Source organism: Chrysemys picta, chromosome 1 (assembly GCF_011386835.1).
Source record: "Chrysemys picta bellii isolate R12L10 chromosome 1, ASM1138683v2, whole genome shotgun sequence".
In the NCBI taxonomy this organism is placed as follows: Eukaryota; Metazoa; Chordata; order Testudines; family Emydidae; genus Chrysemys; species Chrysemys picta.
Window position 1 is genome coordinate 83,033,129 of NC_088791.1, and position 18,699 is coordinate 83,051,827.

Consider the following 18,699-nt stretch of genomic DNA (forward strand, 5'->3'; position numbering starts at 1 on the left):
TGAGAAATCGAAAGTGATGTTGATGTTCTGTGTCAAGCTGCAGATTACCTTGCCAGAAATGTTTAGAGGAGTGACAGTGGTCCCAACAGAGGCCAGCACTAAGCACATGCTCAACTTTAAGCCTGTGCTTTAATGTTGTCCCAAATAGGGACTGGGCTTAAGCAAGTGTTTATATGTTTTCTGAACTGGGGCCAGTGTTACTTGCGACATCATGACATTTAATAGCATGAGAAGAATGGGGGAAATAATTTCCCTGGAATAGCTGGAATGATACCAAACTGGGGAAGAAAATACTAGTCTCAAATATCTTTCAAAGTTATATTATGAGATTAACCAAAGCCCATTAGTTTTTAGTATACATACTAATCTTCTAAGAGCATCAATATAAACAACTACTTTTCAAAAACAAATACTTAAACAGAAAATATTTTGTTGTATAGCTGGCTCAAAGTAGAAAATGGCCCTAGATGGTTTGTATAGTGCCTCGTACAATGGGATCCCAAAATTGACCCTATAATGTGAATATTAAATATGAATAACAATAAAACTTTCCAAATCTGATATTGATCTCATTTACACCAGAGTAAATCAGGAATTACTCCCCCAAAATCAGTGGAGTTACCCAAGCTGCAACTGGGAGATCATAACAGGGCTCCTGTTGCTATAAATTCTGCATGTTTTCCTTTTGTTTTCTTTTTTTACCAGGGATATTAACATGACAATATTATCATTATTTTTAGGAGTTCATCTGTTCTTTCTGCTTACTCCTCATCAAAAATCTTAACTCTCTTATGAAACAAACAGGATGGGGTTTATAATGTGTCATTTGTTATCACAGTGGTTATCTCATGTATTTAAAAATATATTATATGACCATTTCAGCTTCCCAAGTTTTGTTACTTAACCCCGTATCTAGCCACCATGGCTTTGATTTTCATTATTAATTCTGGTATTTTAACTTCTGCTTGTGTTATTTATATATGTATATTAAAAACCTTATTACATTTCTCTATATTTAACTCTAATTTTTACCCAGGTTTTCATGCTTTCCTTCTCTGTCTCTATCCTTTTCCTGAACTCTTTTGTTTAACCTTAACCATGTCTGCTTTGTGTAATTGTTTTTTACCCTTACTACATTTCTATTTTGTTTATTATTTATATGTAACTCTTCACACATTGTGTGTGTGTGTGTGTGTGTTTTGGTGTTGTGTGGGGGTGCTTATGGAAGAGAGGCAGTGGAAATGGAAGGGCGAGGATGGAGGGAGAGGCTAATGGAGAAGGAGAACTACAAAGGCTAATAGGCATGCGGAAGACGAAAGAGTGGGAGGAAAAGTTGGGATAAGGGTCAGGGGACAAGAGCAGGAGGAGTGGCAAGATAGAACACACAGGAAGAATTCTCTGTGTCAATGAAAAAGTGGATAACAGTAAATGCCAACAGAAAAGTCTATTAAGTGCATCTGAATGAGTTTGGAGGCCAAAGATACTGATTTGGAGAAATACAGGCTCTGATGTCAGAATCTCACGGACTGTGAAGGCCTGGTACTCCCTGCTGCTAACGCTGCTAGGAAACTGGGGTCTTTTAAGATTTGCCCTTGGAAAACTTCTGCTGACTGCTAGCAAGGCTTGCAGCACAGGGCTGATCAGCGGTCAGTGGGACCCAGTGTGCCCTATGGCTCTTCTGTGGTTTAATAATACTGACTTGCCTCAAAGGGTTGTGGCAGACTTAATTCATGAACTTTGAGATCCATTGTTAGCAAGTGTATGAAAAGTGTCAGCAGTAATAATAACTGCAGAGAAAAACTCTAAATTTGGCTAAGCCCAGGGGTCCCTGACATCCAGAAGATTCATACTATTGGTATAGTGACATCCGGGAGTAATGCATTCTGGGGTGTCCTCGCATAGCCGGAAAAGCAGCAGATTTTCATGTGATGATAATAAACAGTCTTTCCTATGGCATGTTAGAACATGGCTGGGCTGACTGACCTCCGCAGCCTGGGAATGAGGGCATTCAGCAGCATACCAGTAAATCTGGCCTAGCTCAATCCTGAGTTTCTCTTTGCAGTTTTCCTTTATGTTATATGCCAGAACTTTTGAGAAATCACAGAATACATAAATTGCAGGTGCATTTAGAAACCCAAATCCTCTTTAGTCAGCAAAGTCTGTTGCCTTGGGTACATGCTTAGCCTTTGATATTTCTATCAGTAATGCATCACCTGTGTTTTATTTTAGTCAGGCAGCTTTGCATCCATTTTCATTGAAGACATGCACACTAATGTGTCACAGGTAAGTCTATGTAATGTAATTTTACTTTTATTTAGTGGTTATTCTTTTCTGTCTACATGTGATCATGGTCATCACCACAGAATCTGAGCACCTTCCAAATGATCAGTCAGATTAAATTTTCTCTACATTCCTTCCCATGTGGGGAATAGTTACATGGCTTTATGTATAGAATGTAGTAACATATATGTAGATATGAAAACAGGATCTTATAATGGGAAGTATCAGGCAACTTTAACTGTAGGTAGTACTGCCTGTATATAAAGTATGTGTATGTGTGTGTGTGTGTGTGTGTGTACGTACAGATATGCTATGAGTGAAATCCTGGCCCCATTGACATCATTGGCAAAACTCCTATTGATTTCAGTGGGTCCAAGATTTCATCTTGTGTGTTGCTTACCCTCATTTCTAAGAATTAAGGACCTGTCATACCCAACTACAGTTTGCCTTATTTTTGTTTAACTGTTCCAGAGCAGAGACCCCAGGCAAAAGGATGAAAGCCTCACCATGTTGCATGCTTTAATTTGTAACAAGGATTTTCTTGTTACTCTCATTCACACCCTTGAAAAACAGAAAAATTTCTCTGTGAAAGACAGGTATAGTATGATTATGCCTTATAATCTTCAAGCCATAGAATTAAGAGAAAAACGACATGGATTATGACACACACCTATAGTTTTCACTACATACAAAGCAAATTTAAGCTTTTCCAAAGTATTTTTCCTTGTTCTTCACCTGAAACAAGCCATTAAAAAGAGATCAGAAGATTTATAGATGCCTATAGACACTGAACTAGCAAAATACCTCACCTCAGAGCAAGCAGTTCTTGCTTTATAATTTGGAACTTTTCTTTCATTGAAATGGAAACTATTCTTCTTCAGAATTAAATTTGGATACACAAAATACATTATTTTTTAAATTGCTGGATGATCCTGTGTACTTTAAATTTTATAGAGACTTTAGTGGGTATTTGGGGTACCGAAAAAACGAAGGTTCAGCATATAGGCGTAACTGAAAGGTGTATGCTTATTTGAACTAATTTCACAGTAAGCTGTTATGAAAGGCTTAGGATCACCTTTCTATTGTCATAGATTTGAAAAGCAAATTCCAGATCTTTTAGTTATGACTTTTTTATTTTTTGTAAACAGGTGCTTGTTTGCATCCTTCTTGACTATTGCACTACAAAGTAAACTAGTCTACCTAACCCATATTCTAGAAGTCTTGACCAAGGACTTGATGGAGCAGTCTAGCAATACGCAACCTAAGCTCATGCTAAGGCGCACAGAATCTGTCGTAGAAAAACTGCTGACAAATTGGATGTCTGTTTGCCTTTCTGGTTTTCTACGGGTAAGTTTGACATCTTTCCACCACCTTAGACACTAGAATAAGGAATATTTTCAACATAGCACATGCTGACTTCTTCCATGCAGAACTCATGAGAGATCTGTTTGTGCATGAAACCTAACTTTCTATATTACTAATATACCCATATTACTATCTTGATCACTTATCTAGACAGCTGTCATTATGCAAAGGTAAGAAAAGAGCAACGGTATAAATGATGCTAACAATCTGTACTTGGGTTGGACTTTAAATAATTTTGAAACTCTGACATTTTCTTCTGTTGCTTCACATATTATCATCCAAACCCCATCAGATATTTTCTTGTCATGGCAGAAGATTCACATTGTGGTTAGAATGCAATGTGTATTCTCCTCCTCAAAAGCTATCATAGAGCTATGCTTTGAGAGAGTTTAAAGGGAGGCTGTCATTTTGAAAACCTCACTTCTGTTTGAATTTTTTTGCCTATTTTGTTACAGCTAACACCTATGATTAATAGAACTGTAAGAGGTTGGGGGGAAATGATCCCTCTCATTTTACAGTCTGTTTAATTTAGTCCATTTGGCTGCATTTTGTGTGCTGACAATTTTGTTGTTTGAGGTTGTACTTCCTGTTGTGTGCACTAATATGATGACATCTCTCCCATGCCCTGTTTTGCAGGGAGCTCACGTGCTTTGCCCTAAGGTCTGCAAAGTACAGCAGCAGGGTAGTTTGAAGCTGGCAACTTTCCTGGGACCCAAGTATAGAGCTAGGGGACAGTCAGAGGAAACCTGTTCTTCACATCCCAGTCCTCTTTGTGGGGCTGAGGAGCAATGGTAGCTTGGGATGGTAGGGTGACCTACACAGGGTTGGGGAGTGAGTGACACCTGAGAGAAGATGACAGGTCCCTCTGAGAGCTCCAGAGGTGAGCTAAGCCAGGCCAGAAGAGGCAGGGGAGTCAGGCTTTCTCCACTAGCTGCCTGCCTGTGCCCAGCATGGAGCTCTGAACTGTCGTGGCAGGAGCCCCAGGTGGCTCTTCCCATTTGAGTAAGAGAAACAGGAGTTGGGTGGGGATTTACGAAAGAACAGATAAACCTGCACAGAAAGTATTTTTAATTGCAGGACAGCTGAGCAACTTGGCTAAAAAGGAAGTTTGACTGGCTTCAAATTGTTGGTGTCCCACTAGAGTTCCAATGGGAATGCAGAAGAAAGAACTAAAGCTGTTGCTTGTTTGTGTTTGGTCTTATTTCTTAGGAGACAGTTGGAGAACCATTCTATAAGCTTGTGACTGCCCTCAATCAGAGGATAAACAAAGGGCCGGTAGACGTAATAACTTGCAAAGCCCTGTATACACTAAATGAAGACTGGCTTCTGTGGCAAGTGACCGAATTCAAACCAGTGGTATGTTTGCCAAGCTACTTTTCCTTCAAATACTGAAATGTTTTGATAGAACCCACAACATTCTTCTTATGTTAGGATGCTAAATTGAGTCTCTTAGATACTCCAGTGATGGTGACTGTCTAAGTACCTAGATAGATAAAAATGGGCAGAAAAAATTATTATTATTATTATTATTAACACAGCTTCAAAACACAGTAGATGTGAATTAACCCACATTTCACCAATCTGATACCTTCTGCTTCACAGCAGTGATCTAATAGCCAAGCACTGTATCGAGGTCTCATGATACTTCAAGTTATTCTTATTAAAAATTATACTATAGAACATTTGTAAGTACACAATGAGGTATTGAAGTAAATAGTTAAAACTAGATTACATTTATCAACAGTACACAGGAAATTTTGTGATGCTGGATACCTGGGATTTTATTGTGTTTGCTTACTCAATAATCCTCAGAATTCAGTAATTCACTGTGTGCTTTCCTGTCATTAACTGCAAATTAGTAAAGTTGTAGTGTGGTGGATTTTAATTAGTTGCCTGAATAAAAACAAGGTCCCTATGAAACTTAGCTAAATCATAAAATTCCAGAGTGGTGGTGTCAGAACTTTCCTCTATACATAGATTTGTTACATTCATCAAAACAAATAAAATGTTCTTACCATTTTGCACTTATTGCTGCAATCCAGCTACTACTGAAGATATTTTCAACCTGAATTACCAAGGTATCCTTTTTTTAAAAAAAGATGATTGCAAAAAGTTAATTAAACATGTTCTGTTTCATGTGTGCTATGAATCCTTGGGTTTTCTAGGATTTTTACTGATTTGTAACAAATATTTGGTGCTGCACATTTAATGTTCTGTGATAAAGATAGGTTTTATATGTTATAGCTAAAACTATTAACTGTCTAGATCACAGGTTTCCCAACTGTGATCCATGCACCAAATGCTAGTGGTCCACAGAGAAGTGGCTAGTCCCATGGCATTGGTTCTCCTCCTTATTTCTAGCTCTAAAACACATTGAAAGATGTTTAACACTATATTAAGGGTGAGATTTCAAAAAGCACCTAAGAGACGTAGGTACTGAGCTCTCAATGAAAGCTAATCTAATACTTTCTTGGTTTTTCAAGTGTGCAATTGCTGCTGTTGCCGTGTGGCCATTATGCTATCAGAAAAGGGAGGTGAAATGGTTTGTGCAATTCTACATGGGAGGCTGAGTTGGTCTGTGTGATTGGGAACGGAAGGGGAAGTGGGAGACCGATAACTTTTGTTAGAATGTTCCAATACCCTGCTCCAGGTTCACTCAGTCTGGCCCAGAGTTAAACATATATTTAAAACACAAAATTACACAAACTTGAGCCTGATCCCAGAGTAGTATTTGATGGAATCTGTGGGTTTGAAAAGTAAAAAAAGACAGGAAACACAAACTTTGGACATGAAGTCTTCAAGTGTGGAAGAGCAGACAGCTGTAAGATGCAGATTACTATCAAAATGAATGGCCTTTCTTTGAAACAAATTAGCCCTGTCCAATAGGAGTTTGAGGTCTAACATGGACTGGTCAACCAACAGCATCCTACTAAATGGAAAACAAAGTTTTATGATAGCGGACTGAATATTTTGAACAATCAGGTCTACTTTACTGACAAGAGAGAGAAAGATCCTGCAAGACATCACTGAGTGATTGGCTCTTGGAAGCCTTATCCCTGAACACAGAGGAGCAGCAATGTTATGAGAAGTAGGCCTACCGCATAAGAGTGAAATACATCCAGTTTCCAAATAAAACATCCTGGATATATTAATTTTGGTCACATTTTATTAGATATAGGAAAACTAGATGAAGGCCGTGTGATTTATGAAGATACTCATCAGCAGCCATTGCAGCCAAGCAATCCCCAATAGAAAACCAGCAGTATGAACTGTGGTGATCAGAGAGAATTCTGAATAATAAATGGGACTAATAGTGAGCGTGCCCTCCACTGATAGTACTTATCTAATCTTAGACTATATTCTATAGCACTGTTTGACAGTTCTAGAACCTCTTGGTGGCTGATTATGCCTGCAGCGCTAGAAAACTCATATTCTCCTTTTCTTTATTCTCCCACACCCTCAGGTTCCCCAGTTTCCACCATTTATTTCAGTCCTGTATTGGTTTGTTCAGGCTTCTGAGTGTCATGTTCCTGGATTTGGCTTCTTTCTTCATTGTTCTGCATAGTATTTCTCTAGCTCAGGGGTGGGCAAACTTTTTGGCCCAAGGACCACATCTGGGTGGGGAAATTGCATGCAGGGCCATGAATGTAGGGCTGGGGCAGAGGGTTGGGGTGCGGGAGAGGTGCAGCAGGGGGCTCAGGGTAGGGGGTTGGGGTGCAGGAGGGGTTTGGGGTGCAGGAGGGATGCGGGGTGTGGCATGGGGTTGGGGTGCAGGCAGGGGGCTCAGGGCAGAGAATTGGGGTTCGGGGTGCAGGAGGGGTTCGGGGTGCGGGCTTTGGCCCGGCACCGCTTACCTGGAGTGGTTCCAGGATGGCAGTGGCACAGAGCAGGGCTAAGATAGGCTCCCTGCCTGCCCTGGCCTCGCGCCACTCCCAGAAGCGGCTGGCACCACGTCCTTGCGGCCCCTGGGAGAGGAGGAACAGAGGGCTCCATGCTCTGCCCTCCCCTGTGGGTACCTCCCCCGAAGTGCCCATTGGCCGCAGTTCCCCGATCCCGGCCAAAGGGAGCTGCGGGGGGTAGTGTCTGGAGGCGAGGGCAGCTCACAGAGCCCTCTGCCGCTCCTCACCCAGGGGCTGCAGGGACGTGGTGCCGGCCATTTCCAGCAGAGGTGTGGGGCCCACAGCACCATGGGGATGGCAATCCTGCGGGCCAGATCCAAAGCCCTGACAAGCTGGATCTGCCCGTGGGCCGTAGTTTGCTCACCCTTGCTCTAGCTCATCCTTTTTCTCTTTTTCCAAGTGGGTGTGCATATTATCATTTGCCATGGAAATCACACTGGTGGCATCCTTAAAGTGTGTCCTTTAAGGTGTGTCCCATTGTCGTCGTCTGACCGTGTTTGATGCCTTAGTTTGGTTTGCTCTATTTAGAATTTCTGCTATTGCAAGAAATTCTTTCCAATGGATTCTTAACATCTTCCTCAGTTACTTTGGAGTGAGTTCATCATATCAATTTCTGTTGTAGATTTCCATGACTCTGCTCCATAAAGGAGGACAGACATGATGCTAGTGTTAAAAATTCATACTTTTGTGTCAGTGCTAATCATGCTACTTCTCCAAATCTTTTTGAGTTTATGAAAATTGTTGGCTGCTTTTGATATTCATTGCGTGACAACTGGTATGGTGTCACCATCATTGTACATCTCACAACCTATATAGCTAAAATGACTTACTTCTAGTGTTTCTTCATCCACTCTAGTGTTTACTTTGTCTTCCCCTTGTTGATGAACAAGCCAACTTGTTTGATCATATCAGCCAAAAGCTGAGTATTTTCTTTGATTAACTGATGGGTTGAACTAAGCTGGACAGTGTCCTCAGCAAATATGTGGTCATCTAATTGTGCTTTATCATTTGTCCATTAAATTCTTCAGTTGCCTTCTGCAGTTACTTTCATAACATAGTATCAGAGGGGTAGCCGTGTTAGTCTGAATCTGTAAAAAGCAACAGAGGGTCTTAAAGGTGCCACAGGACCCTCTGTTGCTTTCATAACATAGTCAGTGACCAGTGCAAACAATTGTGGGGACATAATACAATCTCTCTGTACACTGTCAAAAGCCTTCTGGAAATTTATAAAATTGATAACAAGCTGTGCTTGCCACTGCATACTTTGCTTTGTAATATGTCTGAGAACAACAATATGGCCTGCACCTGATCTCAGTGGTCTAAAATATGCTTGTTCCTCTAAGTTGAAGGGCTATTTGGTTCTTGATACATTCCAGGATGATGTTGCACATGATTTTCCCAGGCACTAAGAGTAATGGGATTCCTCTCCAGTTACTAGTATCAGGGGGTAGCCGTATTAGACTGTGTCCACAAAAACAACAAGGAGTCCGGTGGCACCTTAAAGACTAACAGCTTTATTTGGGCATAAGCTTTCATGGGTAAAAAACCCACTTCTTCAGATGCATCTCCAGTTACTGCAGTTGGTCAGGTCACCTTACTTTGGCAATTTTACTATAAGGCCTCTCTTCACTGGGTTGGGTTCTTTTCTCCATTCCATATTCTGTCCAGAAACACAAGGAAAATCTGGAGAGCTGTTTCATCACTTGCTTTAAGCATCTCTCCACTATTATTATCCTCTTCTGCTGCTTTCCCATTTTTGAGTTTACTGATGGCTTTTCTAACTTTTTCCCATTGTAATATCTCCTAAATCAATAGGCAGCTCTAGGAATAGATCTTCATCACATATTTCTAGTAATTTGCTCGGGCTTGGTCTTTTAGGCTTGAACAAGAGACCAGCTTCATGTGAAGAATATGATGGGGATTGGTCAAACCCATAAGGAAGCACATGTCATGAAAAGTGCCTTGCTCAAGGTCACATCAGTAATGAAAATAGGACTTTGGAATGTGAGAACAATGTATGAAGCTACTAAAACTGCCCAAGTAATTAAAGAAATAGATAGATAACATCTTGATGTCCTTGGAATCAGTTAGTGTAGATGGACAGGGCTGAAAAACTACACTTCAGAGAAACAAATAACACCATCATTTTCGAGAATGTGGATGTTAGACATGAAGCTGTTGTAGCAATCTTGATGTTGAATGAAGCAGATCAGACATTGACTGAGTGGGAATCAGTCAAAGGAAGTATTATTAGAGCTTGCTTTCAGACTCGATTATTCAAACTATCAGTCATACAGTGCTATGCGCTAACCAACGAAAAGCAAGATGAGGAAAAAAATGCTTTTCATGATTTGTTACAGGATGTGTTAACAAAGGTCCCAAAACATGATATCATAATGACTATGGGTGATTTCAGTACAAAGTAGAAATTTACAGTGTAAACTACCCAATGATAGGTGGAACAATATTTTCCTACTAAAGAAGTCCAACATGGTACTCCCCAGATGATACTACAAAGAACCAGATAGATCATTTCCGTATTTAAAAAAATGTTTTGCAGCTCATACGTGCATACAGGGGAGTGGGCAGTGTGGGCAGTGACCATAACTTTTGTATCGCTTAATTGAAGATCAAGTTAAAGAGGATGAAGAAAGTTAAAAGACAACTGTGCATCAACAGCGCACAATTAAAAGACTGAAACACAAAAAGCAGGGCCGTTCCTAGCCATTTCGGTGCCCTATGCAGCCCCCCCTCCGTGAGGGGGGGCTGGCCCCAGTCCTCCATGGGGGCGGGGCTGGGGGGGAAACAGCTCCCTGGTCCCAGCCTGTTCCGCTTCCCTGGCTCCCAGCCTTGGGGGCCAGGGGAGGAATCGCCCCCCAGCACTCACCAGCGGCGAGACTGGGAGCCAGGGGAGCGGAGCAGGCTGGGGCTGGGTCACTCCACTTACCATGCGGTGAGTGCAGGCCCGACCCCTGCAGCAGTCCTCAGGGGAGTGGAGGGGGAGCAGGGGCTTTGGGGAAGGGGTGGAGTGGGGATGGGACTGGGGCAGAGCAGGAGCGTGGGCTTTGGGGAAGGGGTGGAGTGGGGGCGGAATAGGGATGGGAAGAGGCAGGGCTGGGGCAGAGCAGAGGCGGGGGCCATGGGGAAGAGGTGGAGCAGGGGCTGGAGCAGCACACAGCTGCGCAGGGCAGGAAATGTGGTGCACCAAATTTCCTGGTGCCCTACACAGCTGCGTATTTTGCGTATGGGTAGGGACGGCCCTGACAAAAAGCGCTTTTCATCTTGAACTGAAGAACAGGTTCAGTGTTTTAATGGCATTAACTGACGAGAACCAAGACATTGATGCTATGTGGGAAAACATCAGAGTGTGCTATCTGGAAAGTGAAAAGACAATTCTAATAACAATGAACTCTAAAAGGGAAGAATGGATTAGCGGTGCTACTTGCGTGGCAGTAGAAAAGAGAAGTGTACAACAATCCAAAAACTGTCAAATGCTAAGACGTGAAGAGACAAGCAAGTGGCAAGAAGAATACAGAGCTCTGCACAGAGAAGTAAAAGGAGTGCCAGAAGAGATAAAAGGGCATATATTAGTAAAATGTCAAGAGGCTGAAGATGCTAGCCCAAGAGGTGACCTTACAATCTTGTAAAAGACATCAAATAGCTAAGAGGAAATTTAAAAATTATTTAAATAATTTAATTTAATTTAGCAGTTTGGAGACCCTATTAAAGGTGCAAATGAAAAGACTGTTAGCACAGAAGAAGAACAAAGGAAAAGATGGACAGAACATTTTCAGTATAATGGCCTAGTCTAATTTCTCCATGTCTATTGCATTTTGCAGTCTGAGAGACAGGCGTAGAATTCTAGACTGGTGGGCAATTTCAGTGGCAGATATAATTTTGCCAGCCCAATCCCCTTTTAATGAACAATATTCTATCTCAGTTTTTCACTCAGTGTAATAAATGGAAAAGTACATACAGAACACTGACAAGACAGAGATTTGAGATACCATGTAGAGCTGGAGTAAAAACTGTGTGCTGTATGTGGTAACTTTCCTTTTCCCAGGTTATCTTTCTGTTCTTTGATGCAAGAAACATTATTTTGCATACACCTCTGTCTTAAACCACAGCATAGTTGCTATCTGCTACTGTTCATTAGCTCAAATGCCTCACTTAACTAGAGCAATCACAGTTTTTGCTTTCATTTACAGAAACAACTGTACGTCTGGAAAAATGTCTTTAAATGTTGAATCCAAACCTCTATTTTACCTTGTTGTTAGCAAGAAAAAAATGCTCTTTATTTTCCCTGACTTTTAGCGAGTTTCCAAGCCAATCTCCAGTCAAGTAGGTCCCTTCCAAATGCTTGTCTTGATCTCCTTAAAATAGTTGTTAAACCTTTCTTGCAACCTATGTTAATCCTTTGGTGCAGAGTTGTGATTTACTACTGCTAAGCACTTACTTCTAGTGCATGAAATCTCAACTCTAGATATTACTGGGTTACTTTAAATGGCCTGTAATTTCCTCCTGAATCTTTCCTTAAGTTAACTTGTACTTTTCCTGGTTTCCCATGAAAAACCAGAAATAGTAGAAAAATACCTATTAATGTTTCTCCAAGATTTCTATGCTTCCATCCATGTGTCTGTTTAATGTTGTCTGACTTTTAGTGCCCTTAGCAATCTTAAGAGCCTTTTCATAATTTTATCATCTATGATTTCTTTTTTAGTTTTACAATTTGTGGATAAATGTGGTGCTCATGAAGGTTAGATTCTAATGAAAGCTTGCTCTTGCCAGGCATTGAGCAGTCAGGCAAAATCTGAGTCATGAAAATTTCAGCTGTAGAGACAGGCAAAATAATTGTTGGTTTTCTTATTGGCATGTGTACCATTACAACACTCTGATTCTATGTTTTTAGAGGAGTTTTTTGTTTTATGTATATGCATGTGTATGTTGCTTATCATCTGAGCATCTCACACACATCAGTGGATTTATCTCCCTGACATCCCTGTGAGGTAGAGAAGTATTATTATGCCCATTTTATGCAAGGTTTAGATCTGTGAATCCATAAATGCTTCAATGCTGCATACTTAAGAGGCTGCCTCTCTCTGTGTGTGATACTGTTACAGCTACAATCAGTGGAGCATTGGAGCAGGGACATCTTTGGTGTAAAAGAGAGGGAGCTGCTGCTAACAGGACATTCTCTGTGAGGGGTCTGATAGATATGGGAGATCTTACTGTATTAAGTTTATGTAGCATTGTGCGCCAGGGATTGTATATAATTCCACGGGGGCGGGGTGACCACAGCTCCTCCAGGAATGAGCAGCAGTGGAGGGTGATTAGGCAAATTCACTCAGGTTGTAACACCTCCAGAGAGGTACTACCACCTGGGGAGGTTCTCATATACCAGGTCGAACTGGATTCTTCAGAGGCCAACAGGCAAAGAAAGGACTTTTAGATAAACAGCCTGAGTTTAAATTGACTTAGGGCTTTCTTCCTTATCTAGCAAACGGACAGGACCTTCTGTCCGAGGCAGGGCCTCAATCCCTATGGAAGGGTTGGAAGGACTTGACCTATTAGGGCCCCATAAGACTGGTGGGTGACCTCTGGTAAGCTTTTAACATTCTTATAGGAACTTTTTTCAGAGTAGCAGCCGTGTTAGTCTGTATCCGCAAAAAGAAGAACAGGAGTACTTGTGGCACCTTAGAGACTAACAAATTTATTAGAGCATAAGCTTTCGTGGACTACAGCCCACTTCTTCGGATGCATATAGAATGGAACATATATTGAGGAGATATATATACACACATACAGAGAGCATAAACAGGTGGGAGTTGTCTTACCAACTCTGAGAGGCCAATTAATTAAGAGGAAAAAAACTTTTGAAGTGATAATCAAGCTAGCCCAGTACAGACAGTTTGATAAGAAGTGTGAGAATACTTACAAGGGGAGATAGATTCAATGTTTGTAATGGCTCAGCCATTCCCAGTCCTTATTCAAACCGGAGTTGATTGTGTCTAGTTTGCATATCAATTCTAGCTCAGCAGTCTCTCGTTGGAGTCTGGTTTTGAAGTTTTTCTGTTGTAATATAGCCACCCGCAGGTCTGTCACTGAATGACCAGACAGGTTAAAGTGTTCTCCCACTGGTTTTTGAGTATTTTGATTCCTGATGTCAGATTTGTGTCCATTAATTCTTTTGCGTAGAGACTGTCCGGTTTGGCCAATGTACATGGCAGAGGGGCATTGCTGGCACATGATGGCATATATCACATTGGTAGATGTGCAGGTGAACGAGCCCCTGATGGTATGGCTGATGTGATTAGGTCCTATGATGATGTCACTTGAATAGATATGTGGACAGAGTTGGCATCGGGGTTTGTTACAAGCATCCTTGCTGCAGACCCAAGTCCTCCATTTAGCCAAAGAATGTGGGGAGCACCTGGGCATGTTTCTCTACATCTCTGCTAATGTGCCTTGACCCTGAGTTGGAAACTGTAGCTGGGGGGAGGAATAGCGGGATGTAGCGAGGGGGCGTGGTCTCCCTCCCTGACAGATGGGTAGAGGGCTGTGACCACCCCCTGGTGGGTAGAGCTGGGACACCCACCACCGCCCACCTGGAAGCAGAGGGGCAGGACAGGAACTGGAAATATAAAAGGCAGGCCCTCCAGCTCAGTTGGAGGAGAGCTGCCAGAGGAGCAGGATGTCTCCCTGCCACTGGAGCTCGGACCCAATGGAGGCTGCTACAGCACCAGAGACCCGGAGGGACTGCCGGAGCTGCCAGACACTGGGGACACTAAGGAGCTGTTGGGGCTGCCACTAGCCAGTTACCCCAGTGAGACAAATGATGACCCTGAAACCCAGGTACCCCTTGAATGGGAGTGTAGGAAGGAGCCCAGGGAAGCCGAATAGGGTTCGGTTGTGTTACTGACTGCAAGCCGACCAGCCAGTTGCAGCTGGATTTCCCTGTTGACCCAGTGGCGGATCACTCGGCCACTGTTAGAGCCCTGGGCTGGGACGCAGTGGAGTTGGGTGGGCCTGTGTCCCTTTACCCCTGCCACCCTACCCCTGGGGCTATGGCAGCCTCCCCAACTTTAGACCAAGAGACCTGCATTGGTCTGTCACCTGCCCAAGCTAGGATGCCAGATGGTTTTGCTGCCTGTCCCGTCAGAGAGCTGGTCCCCCTAGACTGCTGCATTGCTCTGCCTGATTGCAGACCAGAGCCATTAACTGTTTGCAGCTTTGCCTGGACTGAGACCTCCTGGCCTATAGTTTCTCTACTGTTCAGCCTGACTGCAGGCCAGAGCCATTAACTGTTGGCTAATTTCCCCCTGAACTGAGTTGCTCCAGAAGCATTATAGTGAGGGGGCGTGGTCTCCCTCCCTGATGGACGGGGAGAGAGCTGCGACTGTCTTACAGGGGAGAATGCTCCCCTTTGGTGAATGTGGCTCCTCTCAGTTGGGGTAGCGAGGCCTAGCTGTTGGAGATCAGGGAACTGCCCTTGTCCTCAGGGCAGCAAGGCCTAGAGGCCAGAGCCTATGAGGCTGCCTTTGTCCTCAGGACAGCAGGGCCTAGCAACTAGAGTCTATGAGGGGTAGGGAACCCAGGCCTACCTTACTCCACCGGGTTCCAACCCAGGGCCTGTGAACTGGGAGTCCTGGCTACAGGCTTAGGTCCCTTGCTCAACAAATGCGTTCCCTGGGCCGCTTCATACCCTTGATCCCAGATCCTGTAGTTCCTCCCGGGGTGGCAGCTTTCCAACTCCCTCATCCTCCATGGTCGAGTGGGGTCCCGTGATGGACTCAATGTGCTTGGCCTCCTCAGGCTGGGGCTCTCGCAGCTCTCTCGCAGGAGCCTGTAGCTTGCGTCAGCTCTGGTCAGCCCAGCCTGACCCAAGCTGCTTTCTTGTATATACTCCCTCCACCGGGAACATGCACAGCAGGGGTGAGAGGGCGTGACCTCCTGGGCCAAAGCGAGTGGTTAACTCTCGCGGGGCCAGTGCGAGGTTGGTACACCCCGTCACAGAGACATTACTCTTGGGTCAGTTAGTTCAATCTCAATTGCCATTCAGTCTTAGGCCTCTCTGCTGAGACTGCCTGAAGGGTGCCGGCTGTAGTGAATTTTGTGACATGGATACTTGTTCACAAGGACCTGCACTGAGACAATCAACTGATTTTCCAATAGACTACTGAACAGCCAAAATATTAAGCAACTTTTTGTCCCCTCCAACTTGTGGTGGACTTGACCTAGCAACCTAAAGGCTCTGTGCCATTACCAGGTCTTTTAGTTTCACATTCTGCCTTAACCAAGCTAATCCTAGAGGAAAGGGCAATGTCCTGGGTGAATTTAGACCAAGACACACACCCTGCTATGTGTCTTCTCAGCCTTTTTTCATTGCGTGTTATAAAGAATGCAAATTGTTGCTGTTTGTCTGGTGGGCAGTGCAGAAATGGAGGGAGGACTCAAATTTCTGGCATGCTAACATATGAAGAGGTTTCACAGCACCTTCCACTGAGCTATTTGTGTGGGAATGTACATGTAGAAAAGGAGACTCGACAGAGGAAACAGAACTTTTCTTGTTAGCCCAAAAGCAAGAGTTTCAGATTGAAACAGGGAAGTTTGTATTATATTGTGGGGCAAATGCTATAATAGGAAAATCACCTAAACAATAAAACATGTTTACAAGAAGTTGAAGAGGAATCAGCTTCATTTTAAATCTTCAATTTAACACTCAGTAAGCATCCTTGAAAGTGTTTAGTTAGGAATCCACCTAGTAGCAGAGGAATGAACTAGAGCCGTGCGGGAATATGTCAAGGGAGGCACGAGCTGTGTGCCTTTTTTTTTTTTTTAAGAGCTCTGGGTGTCTGTCCTGGGTGGCTGAGGCTCATGCAGAAGGGCCATGCACACCCAGTAAGCGGAGATAAAGCTTGGGCTCGCCATCCCCACAGCCCCCAATTCCTCACCTGGAGGCAGCGGGGCTCCGGCTGTCAGCCCCGGCGCAGCAACGCAGAAGTAAGGGTGCCAGTGGGGCATTAAGTCTGCTGTGAAAAGTGATATTGATGAATATCCCTTTTCACATTCTGTGCAGCTGCAGTGCTGCCTTCAGAGCTGGGTGGCAGTATATGTACTTGGGCCGGGGCGAGGGGGTCACAAACAACTACAGATACAAAGAAGGTGGGGGTGCCGATCAAATACTGAACTAGAGGCTTGATCCAAAGGCCATTGAAGTCAGTGGGAGTTTTCCCATAGACTTTAATGATCTTGGATCAGGCCCTATATAAAGTATTAAGCCATTTTGCTGAAATGATTCTATTATTCTATTGTTTGGATGTTATGATACAAAGCCTGTTGAAGTTGACAGGGAGACTTCCATCAGCATCAGAGAACTTTGGATCAGGCCCTAAGTGTAAGTCACTTATACTTCCTTTTACTGGTTTTTCTGCATCAAATCTCAGTCAGTATTCATTTCTTTCTTCAGGCGCGATGTCCGCCCTCACTATTTCGACATCTCCTCCCCTTCCACTCAGTTTGTCCTTTCAGTAGACTCATTACCCTGGTAATTAAACATCTCTATGTCCTGATTAAGTCATTCTCAGTTACTTCAGTTACATTGTATTGTTCATTAAATCCTGATGTTTGCAGTTTTGCAATCTTGTTTTTAATACTCCATCTGTTTTTATAGAAACAGGGAAGTTAAGTAATGTCTCTTTCGGTTCTTTCCTTTTCTTTCCTCACCACAATGTAGTAGTTTCCACTCATGGCTGATAAAAAAAAAATAGAAAGAACCACTCATCTATTATAATTATTAATATTTCTAAATCTGAGAGAGAAAAGAGGCCCACACAATGGCCTGAGGCTAACTCGTCTCAACTTCCCATGAGAGCAGAAAGGAAAAAAATAACATTTTTGGTTGCTTCCTCTTTTAACAATCTTTCCTCTCATGAGTCACACCCACGATCCTCATGTTTCAGTTAGGGTTTATTATAGCACAGGTGTTCAAATACTTAAATTTAGAGAGTTATTACATTAGTTTTTTCCTCTGTGACTTGCATTCAGGGGCAGACTTTTAAAACAACATTTGTTACAGTCACATATAGAACACAAGAGAGAGAGAGGGAGTGAGAGTGTGGGCTACCTGGACCATGGATCTCGGTACATAGGACTAGGCACCTGTTTCCTACCTCCCTGGAGTGGAGGAGCATGGAATAAGCAAAGTCTTGATTCTAGCCCCTCACACTCTGGCCAATATAGAGGGGCATGTCAGTGATCCTTCAAACACTATGAATTAATTAGATCTACTTGATTCATTATTTAACTCCACCAAACAAACTTTTTGATTGGAAAAATAGTTTAAATAGGTGGATAGCTTGAAAAGCCTAGTCTAGTGTGTCTAACTTGATATACAGTGTTTGCTACTGTGAAGCCTATCTCATTCTCCATAGATTTGAATAACATTTATATTCTTGCAGGCACTGAATGTCTTCTTTGAAAAAATCCCAGAAAATGAGAGTGCAGATACCTGTCTTGATATCGAAGCTAATGTTCTGGATTGTGATACCATAGAGCAAGCCAAAGAGAAGATCTTTCAAGCATTTCTAAACAAGAATGGCTCTCTTTATGGGCTTCAGCTCAGTGAAATTGGTCTTGGTAAGAGAGTGCCATTGTGTATTATCCTCTTACGTTTGCTGCTGTTTCTGTGAAGATTCCTACTTCGTAGATCCTATCACTGACTTTGGCTACTGTTAGTTAATGCTGCTTTGTCATAATAAATTCTAGGGAAATTCATACAGCTAGTAAGGCTGTAAACTTGTGCTTGCCCCCAAGGTTTCATTCTTACAAGTTAATGTGTTAAAACCACAACTGCCTTTACCTGCACTACAATTTTAACAAACATTAGCTAACACGTGTTAAAAATACCCCTTTCCCCTTTAGTATAAACATAGCAACAATGACAGGGCACACTTGTGCAGCAGAACAGCATTAATTCTGGTCCACAGGGTATCGCAATAACAAAACTGCATTCAAAACTAGGCTCTTTTTTTCCCCAGGACGTTACCGTTTTCCTTTACTATCCTCAGCAGGCAGCCACTAAGAGAACTCAAATGACTGTATAAGACTGCCAAGGGGATGAGGAGTGAGATAGTTACAATGGCAGATGGCAAACAGC

The 18,699-nt window shown here is 42.9% G+C and overlaps 1 protein-coding gene across 1 annotated transcript in view; it reads left to right on the plus strand.

Moving 5' to 3' along the window:
- Positions 1–18,699, plus strand: part of PLXNC1 (plexin C1) — a 104,294-nt gene that overhangs the window by 72,793 nt on the left and 12,802 nt on the right. Inside the window, exons 18-22 of the mRNA XM_005306481.5 lie at positions 2,230–2,283; positions 2,752–2,876; positions 3,429–3,627; positions 4,855–5,001; positions 18,002–18,179. Coding sequence (XP_005306538.3) covers positions 2,230–2,283; positions 2,752–2,876; positions 3,429–3,627; positions 4,855–5,001; positions 18,002–18,179 — 703 coding nt within the window. The remainder of the gene's footprint in view (positions 1–2,229; positions 2,284–2,751; positions 2,877–3,428; positions 3,628–4,854; positions 5,002–18,001; positions 18,180–18,699) is intronic.